Source organism: Mirounga leonina, unplaced genomic scaffold, assembly GCF_011800145.1.
Source record: "Mirounga leonina isolate KUSES-001 unplaced genomic scaffold, KU_Mleo_1.0 Mir_93, whole genome shotgun sequence".
NCBI lineage: Eukaryota > Metazoa > Chordata > Mammalia > Carnivora > Phocidae > Mirounga > Mirounga leonina.
The window spans coordinates 15,629,823-15,638,684 of NW_023270854.1; the positions used below are offsets into that span (position 1 = coordinate 15,629,823).

The 8,862-nt window shown below is 45.5% G+C and overlaps 1 protein-coding gene across 1 annotated transcript; it reads right to left on the minus strand.

Annotated features, from left to right (window-relative positions):
- Positions 1–3,577: 3,577 nt before the first annotated feature.
- Positions 3,578–8,626, minus strand: PMAIP1 (phorbol-12-myristate-13-acetate-induced protein 1). The gene is made up of 2 exons (XM_034995882.1): positions 8,372–8,626; positions 3,578–5,201 (listed from the first exon to the last, which is right to left on the minus strand). The coding sequence occupies exons 1-2, from the start codon at positions 8,427–8,429 to the stop codon at positions 5,095–5,097; spliced, it is 165 nt and encodes a 54-aa protein (XP_034851773.1). The 5' UTR covers positions 8,430–8,626; the 3' UTR covers positions 3,578–5,094.
- Positions 8,627–8,862: the final 236 nt, after the last annotated feature.

An 8,862-nucleotide genomic window follows, 5' to 3' on the forward strand; every position in this document is an offset into this window, starting at 1 on the left:
TGCAAGGAAGCTAATATCTAAGCCTCCGTCTTGAAGTTGAAGTTAGCTGACATTTACTGAGCATGACTGTGAGCCAGACACACTGCACGTTCTCACCTCGTTCGATTCTCAAGATGCTTTGAAATCGGTGGATCTTACACCCTTTTACAAGAAAACCAAGATCAAGCCATTTATCCAGAGCCCTGCAAAGCAGAAGTGGCAAAACGGTGGCTGATTCCAAAGTCCAAAGCCAGTGATGATTGCAGGGAAAGAAAGTCTGTGGTTTTAAAAATAGAGGTGCAATTGGAAATAGGCAGATCTCATGGCTCCATTAGAGGTCATTAGTGAGAGAAAGCGCTGAAAAGAAAAGGAGCCTTCTACTAAGACATGAGAAGTATCAAAGGGCCATTTGTACATTCCATTTCCAACCCAAACCCAAGCCCAGGCTCCATGAACTGTGCAGTTTCTAATCACAGACAGTACAGTATAGAGCACACCTTGGGGAACAGTCTGGGACCCAGACTTACAAAGTAAAGGAATCCTAAATCCCCATCTGTCACTCATCACTTCCCTCATTTTTCTGGTGTTTATTACAGTAACTGATCTGGAAGAAGACTGCAGGTGGGTGTGACTGTTTCACTCTGAATTTGTTAAACTGATTTCTGAAAGTCCTTAAAACAGAAGCTAAAGTGAGGGCCTGGATTGTATTGACAAAGGTTTTGCTCTCGAAACCATGACCTATTATGTGAGAGACTCGCACAGTAGGGTGTGTCCTGTCCGGTGACCCCATCTATTTTCAGCTACATATACGAAGCCACCTTCCATCAGGGAAGCCAGAGCCCATGGGGAATTTTCACATCCAGGAAAATACTTCTAAGTCCAAGAGGTTTCTGCCCAGCCTCCTCCAGGACTTCGAATCAATGTTTAGGAGAAGAATTTGGCAAATAGATTTTTGGAGGGGGGTTTTAAACCCACCCTCCTACTTCTTTTTGCAAACCCTTCTGTTTACTCTTATGCTACGTGCAGGAGTGGGGCTGGTAGGACCGGGAGTGTGGTAGGAGATCTTCTCCAGACCCCTCTGCCATCCCATTCTCTGTCTCAAACCACAAATGACCTTAGAGGGGATGCAGAGGAATCATTCTGGCTCAGACAGGCTGCCCTGCTCAGAGTCTCACGGCTCATTGATGGCTTGGCCTTGATTCCAAAGCAGGGCGCTCTCTGCTCCTCATCATGCTCAGAGGTGACTGTTCTCAAGATCCAGTTGTCTTCCTGGTAGAGCATTCCCTGTGACAAAGGTTCGAAGAGTTTGGCAAGATTTTCACAATTTATGCTGTTCCGGCCCAAAGGGCTCTGTGTGTGTGTGTGTGTGTGTGTTGACGGAAGGCAGAGTTATTGCAAGGGATTAAAAAACCCAAATCACAGCACACAGAGTCTTCAGACTAAAGGAAACAACTTATCTCGTTCGCAGATACATTGATAGATGATAAAGAGATCGGTGATAGACAGGTAAGTGACTTTTTTTCCCACCCGCCTGTAATATCAGTCCTCACGCTATTGCCCTGTGAAGGAGCATTATTCCGTTTTCCCTGTGGGCGCACAGGCTAGAAGTTAATGAACTTCTAAGTTCTCAGGGCTGGAAAGTGACAAGGCCTTGACTGGAGTGTTTGCATTGTTTCTTTAGAACTATTTCTCATCTCCTCAATTTACACATAAAAACTTACAGTATTCAGGGGCCCCTGGCTGGCTCAGTGGGTAGAGCATGTGCCTCTTGATCTCAGGGTTGTGAGTTGGGCATAGAGTTTACTTAAAAAAAAAAAATTAAATTAAATTAAAAATTACAGTGTTCATTAATGAGGGCCATGACCACTGATTTGTATGGAATCAGCTGTATACATGAGATAATGGAATCAGTATAGACTCAAGATGGTGAAACTTGAAAATTTCTAAAGTTTTTGATTGGATTTCTGTATCCTTTAGTAATTGCAAATTGCAGCACAAAGAGATCTCTGTCCCTTTTCTCTACTCCCCATTTCTTACCTGCATCCTTCCCCAGCCCCCACAGTCCCTGAAATGATCAGTTACTTGGGCAGTATTTAGTATTTGTAGAGAGACAATGCAGGCATTTCCCCTAAGCACAGGAAAAACACATACACAGAGATAAATAAATTCACCAAACAAGGAAAACGTGCTTTGGCAGAGACTTTGATAATCAAAGTTCTATAAGCTATACTCTGTTGAGTATGCAAAATCTTGAATTACTGAGGAGATGGTCGTTGCTGGTTTTCTCTTTGTGTAATGTAAATTATGCAATCATATACATGTATTATTGATTAATAATGGAAGGAGAGCTGATAAAAAACATCTCAAATAAAACTATCAACATAGGAAGGGCACCTGGCTGGCTCAGTTGGAGGAGCATGCACCTCTTGCTCTTTGGATCATGAGTTTGAACCCCACACTGAGTGTAGAGATTACAATTACAATTATGTGGGCATCCTGGGAGTTTTTGGACATTAAGAGTTCTCTGGGGCGCCTGGGTGGCTCAGTCGGTTAAGTGTCTGCCTTGGGCTCAGGTCCTGATCTCAGGGTCCTGGGATGGAGCCCAGCATCGGGCTCTCTGCTGACCAGGGAGCCTGCTTCTCCCTCTCTCTCTGCCCCTCCCCACTGCTTGTGCTCTCTCTCTCTCAAATAAATAAAATCTTAAAAAAAAAAAAAAAGAGTTCTCTGAAAACATATAGTCCTCTTACCTGAAGATTGTGCATTGTCCCAAAGCTTTCCTGTGCTACTCATATAAAAAAAGAGCAGCAAGGGTACTTTTAGCAAAACTCATTACCACCAGTGCAGAGGGGCAGGAGTTCCTCTTCCAGAGACCCTCAAATCAAATCATGCACACTGCCCGCCCCCCCCACTGCCCTTTATGGAGCCAATCTCTCCGCCTACTCCTGCGATGCCCCAGGGGCCTTTCATGCCCTTCCCCCAGCTGTCCCCTCTCACTGAGGTCACCTTCCCTCCGGTAGCCCCTTCTCTCGCCCTCCCCCGTCTGAGGGAGGCAACTTACACTGCAGGATTTCAGCCTGAAGATGCTACCCACTAGGAGTATCTCGTGAGTTCTCACCCTCTAACAGGAAAGCCACTCCTTCTGCACATGACTAGCTTCAGATGAAGCAAGACTTGCTCCTCAGGGTTGGGGCGGAGGAGGGGAGAAGTGTGAGGCCACTGTCAAGGAAACCAACCAGAAGCTCCTCTAGCCTGGCGGAGGCTCCCCGAGCAGCCAAGGAGGGAGACACACAGCACCTCTAAGGAGATCACGGATCTCTGTAGGCTACTTTCGATAAATCACTCTCCAGGCACTAAGGCACTCAAGACCTACGCCAGGCATGAAGGTCTTCTTTTTCACTATTTCCTCTCCCGATTAAATGGTAAGTCCCTTGACAGCAGAAATCATGCTAAATGTCCCTGCATGTCCCACTCCGGCGACAGAACTGTGACTGAAGATGTGGTGGTCAGAAGGGGCCTGCTGACGGAAACTGGTAAAACAATTTTGGTTTCATAATGAACACGGGGCCGGTGACGTGATGACAAAAAGGAACACATAAAAAAAATGGTGATAATTTTTAATAGTTTACTGCTACAGTATCCAAGTTTTGTATGTATAAATACAGTTACAGATCATAAATACCCAAATGGCAAAATATCTGCCTCTAGACAGACAAAAAGCATCTTTGCGACTAAATAATACTGAAGAAAAAACAGATGCTGAGGTAATGTTTCATCTAAAGTGACCATACCCTATAGCAAAACATTTTCACTGTAAAGTTCAAGTGGTTATGAAAGCCTTGTCTCATAACCTAAAAATGTAACTTTAACTAATAGACATTTTCAAACTAAACAAAAAAATATTTTAATCATAAATAGGTAAAATAAATAAGATTATTCTTACGGAAATTCAATCTTGACATTATTATTTCTTTTTTTATATATCTGGGGACTTTGTTGACAGCCTGACTTTTAACAATAAAAAAGTGAAATTCATGAAACCTTTCTCAGAATCTACATATTATTCTAATGCAAATTACACATATATGGCATTTTTATTCTGGATGAGCAATCCCGTTCTCTTTTTTTTAAAAAAGTATATCCCAACTATGTAAAACATGCTTAATTTCTCTTAAAAGGGCACTTCTTATAAGACATACACTGACTAATCTGAGAAAGGGCATTTTACAGATTTTAGAAACTTCTTTAGAAACACATTCATCTTATCAAGTTACTGTAGAATACTTGTTTTACTAAGTGTTAATTACAGCAGTAAAAAAGTCTAAATTGCTTTTTCTCCCCCATTATTTCTCATTCTACAAAATCCCCGTACTCTTTATGTTTTAACATTCTACCTGCAAGAATCTTACTGGCACCAAGTAACACCTCCATCACATTTTTCCAAGTACAGACTTTGCAGTTAAGACTCACAGAAACATAATTCAAGGAAGGGTCGTCTGAACAGATACATTTTTGTGTCCATACATTTTTGAGTCAAAAGAAACAAGCTTTCAAATCATTTTATATTTTGTAGTGACCTATGGAATCCGCATTCTCTGACATGCAGTGTTCTCAGAATGAAATCTTTACTTTTAACAAGATAATATATAAAGCAAATATTATACAACACTTTGTGGAGTTGTCATCCAAAAATAAAACCCAACACTGAACACATTCCGTTTCTTTGCCCCTGCCCACAGTCTATTCATTTGCCAACTCCGCTTCCAGTGGACTGGACAGCAACCTTCAGCAAAATTACCAGAATAATCTTCGAAGTAAAAACAAAATGTATAAGTAATTAATTCCATATTTTTCAAAGCTGCACCATTCTTGCTTTAAAATAAACAAAATGGTTTTATAACGTCCTCGCAACCCAAAAAAATGACTTCTGGGAAATCTCCAACAGAAATCCGTCTTTGATGTATTCCACCTTGGTTTCCAAGGGCATCCAAAAAGCAAGTGAGATCTCCCTCCCAATCGTCTCCATTAGAAGGCATTTCCTCTAACTGATGAAATTTGCACCTACTGGGGAATCTTCCGTTTTAAAGGAATCTCCTCATTCAAAAGCTTCCAAAACAGTCAGGTTCCTGAGCGGAAGAGTTTGGATATCAGATTCAGAAGTTTCTGCCGGAAATTCAGTTTGTCTCCAAACCTCCTGAGTTGAATGGCACACTCCACTTCGGTCTCTGAAAAGGAAAGCAAAACATTAAAATCACATTGATATTACAAACTGCAACCAGCAAGAGTTAATGTGCCCATCCAAGGGACAAGCTGAGTATTTATTCAGTGAAGCATTTATTTTAACTTGAGCTTTATGTACACCCATTTTCTGAATGTGAGAAAGGTGACTTAGCACACATGAGCGGACACACACACACACACACACACACACCAGACACTGACACATTGTGACTCATAAACCAAAAAAAGAATAGTTAAGAATAAAGATGTTTACTCTCAAATCTTTTTTTAAAAAAGCCTACTGCAAGAGGCAAATGTTATCTTTCTTTCAATATGGACATTTCTGACAATTATCATATGATCTCACTGATATGTGGAATTTGAGAAACAAGGCAGAGGATCATAGGGGAAAGGAGGAAAAAATGAAACAAGATGAAACCAGAGAGGGAGACAAACTATAAGAGACTCTTAATCTCAGGAAACAAACTGAGGGTTGCTGGAGTGGTGGGGGGTGGGAGGGATGGGGTGGCTGGGTGATGGACACTGGGGAAGGTATGTGCTATGGTGAGTGCTGTGAATTATGTAAGACTGATGAATCACAGACCTGTACCCCTGAAACAAATGATACATTATATGTTAATAAAAAAAAGAAAGAAAGAAATTGCTATGGTGGAGGGAAAAAAAAAAATTCGGACATTTCTGTCATACACCACAGAGTTAGCAAGCCTTGGCCAACCTCAGGTGATGTCATCCTCTTCTTGCTCACTGAAGGTTGGTTGGGGGAACAGAAGTCAAATTCTAAACTCTTGTATATTGTCTTCAAGTAGGATTTATTTTTTAAATGGCAGTAATTCACAGCTCAGATTATGCCTTCATTAATAGACAAATCTAAATGTATTATTTTTCCTCTTTTTTTTAAGATTTTATTTATCTGACAGAGAGAGCGAGAGCACAAGAAGGGGGTGCAGCAGAGGGAGAGGCAGAAGCAGGCTCCCTGCTCAGCTCTCCAATGTGGAACCTGATGCGGGGCTCAGTCTCAGGCCACGGGGATCATGACCTGAGCTGAAGGCAGACGCTTAACCAACTGAGCCACCCAGTCGCCCCTCTAAATGTATTCTTACCCTCATTGAAAAACTCTTTGAAATTTTCTTGTAAGACTCATAAAATCTTTTTTTTTTTAAGATTTTTATTTATTTATTTGACAGAGAGAGAGACAGCGAGAGAGGGAACACAAGCAGGGGGAGTGGGAGAGGGAGAAGCAGGCTTCCCGTGGAGCAGGGAGCCCGATGCGGGGCTCGATCCCAGGACCCTGAGATCATGACCTGAGCCAAAGGCAGACGCTTAACGACTGAGCCACCCAGGTGCCCCTCATAAAATCTTTTATCAAAAATAAGTCCACATTCTCTAAAATAACTTAGAAATTTACATTTTACTGTAAACCAAATTCTTCTTACAAACCCAATTTGTGCCAATCCACACTGCCTTTATGAGTGAAGCAGAAAATATGTTTAATTCACAAGTTGACTACTTTTTATAAGTGAGATATTGTCATTAAATGAATATTAATTTAAGAAAAAGGATTATAGGGGTGCCTGGGTGGCTCAGTCGTTAAGCGTCTGCCTTCGGCTCAGGTCGTGGTCCCAGGGTCCTGGGATCGAGCCCCGCATCGGGCTCCCTGCTCCGCGGGAAGCCTGCCTCTCCCTCTCCCACTCCCCCTGCTTGTGTTCCCTCTCTCACTGTGTCTCTGTCAAATAAATAAAATCTTAAAAAAAAAAAGAAAAAGAAAAAGAAAAAGGATTATAAAAGGGTTTTAAGGGAAAAAATGATCTCTTTCCCCAAAAGAGGGAGCAGAAACTCGCTGCTGGTTGTTTCCTTAATTTTTCTGTTAATTACACTTCTATACATGTAGTAATAAAATTGAAACTATGTGTGGTGAGGGATGTTAACCAAAGCTATTTGGCAATCACTTCACAGTATATACATATATGGCATCATCATCATTTGATACATACATACGTCAAATCAAAGCTAATACAATGTCATGTGTCACTTACATCTCAATAAAAAGATGTATTACTATCGAATCGAGTTTAAGAGGGCCCTTTCTGCTGCCCCATGTTATTGGGAATGAAGTTAAATGGCAGAAAGGTTATGCTCAGGTTAGGCCTTCCGGACACCGGAGACTTCTTGGACATCACTAAAGGTGGGCAAAGCTTTTTGCCGCCCAAGTAAGAGCCAGAGAGAGCACCCTGGTGCCCACTTAGCCATGGCCAGGTTGGAAGTGCACCACTTCCTTTGCACGCCTCATGGGCCCTATAAAGCGAAACCAACTTAAAAGGGGGCCATTATCGTCTGATGCAATAGCAGTATGACGGATTTCGAGCCCAGAGCCTTGCCGCCTTCTTTGCTGCCACGCCTTGGCGGGGGGCTGCCTTGTTTGCTAAGATTTATAAGGGACAGGGCGGGTCTAAAAAGTTATTTGATGGGGCTTTATGGAGGGAGGTGGGGAGAGTGGATGGATTAAAAACCACTGGAGACCAACTCCAGTTCTTCTCCTATCCCAGCTCCACAACTAATAACGACTGTCAAAAGGTCACACTCAACAAAGAAGCACGATTTTCTAGGCTCCTGGCCGCAGTGGTCCTCGCAGGGCCTCCGGAACGCTCCATCAGTCTTCTGTGGAGGAGCCGTGATAGGATCAAGCGCTATGGACTGCTTTGTTTGTGTTGGGGACCCGGGAGTGGCAACACTCAGAGCGGGGCCCTCAATGGTCCCCGACTCCGGCGGAAGAGGGCTGGTCGCCAGGCAGCTCCCGGAGGCTCTCCCGTCCCCACCTGCCGCGACAACGACTTTCTCCTCGTGACTGCAGCCGGCACTTGCACTTTTTCTCCCCGTGGCCCCGGGGCAGGGCAAGTGGGGATGAAAAGCAAGCGAAGCGAAGAAGAGGCTTTCCGCCTCCACTAAAATCCCAATCTGCATCCCAAACCGGGTTTCCTCCCTCGCCGTCTCCACGGTCCAGGGTAAAACCCCTGAAGAACTTCCTGCAGGCGCCCCCCAAAGCATGGGCAAGGGCACAGACCTGCCCGACCTGGAGGCCGCGTGCCGACCCGGACCGAGACCGAGACCCCGGCCCCCGCCCCGGCCAGGCTCCCCGCGGGCCCCAGCGGCTCCCTACCTGCCGGGGCCCGCGCAGGGCTCGGCTGCACGCTCCTACGCGCCTTCCTCCCAGGCATCTTCACAGGCAGCCACCGGGCGCCGTGCTGCAAAACCCCGGGGACCTTGGGCCCCCAACGCGAGCCCCGCGGGGCAGCAGGAGGCGAGCTGTAACGCGGGCCGAAGACGGGCCGGAGCGGGCGGGCACGACCCGACTGGAGAGCGCACAGCCCTCGGGCTGGGGACCTCTCAGGTCTGGGCGACTCTCGCGCCCACGTTCTCCTCTCCTAAGGGGACATTCCCGGGAACCGTGACGTAGCGAAACTTGACCCTGTCCCCGCCCCTGTCCCCGCCCCCGAGGGCGGCCGCGCTGGAGGACCGGACCTGCCCGGACTCGTTGGCGCTCCGCGGCGGCGCCGACCCGCGGCGGGGGGCGCAGGGCGGGGGGCGCGGAGACCCTGCCCCGCCTCGCAGTTACTCCCTTCGCGGGCGGGGCCCGGGCGGAGGGGGGGC

Excerpts from the sequence above, each read along its gene's own strand:
- PMAIP1 (XM_034995882.1), bottom strand. The coding sequence starts at position 8,429 with ATGCCTGGGAGGAAGGCGCGTAGGAGCGTGCAGCCGAGCCCTGCGCGG. Across the intron at positions 5,202-8,371 it reads CCCTGCGCGGGCCCCGGCAG|AGACCGAAGTGGAGTGTGCC; the intron begins GTAGGGAGCCGC and ends TTTCCTTTTCAG.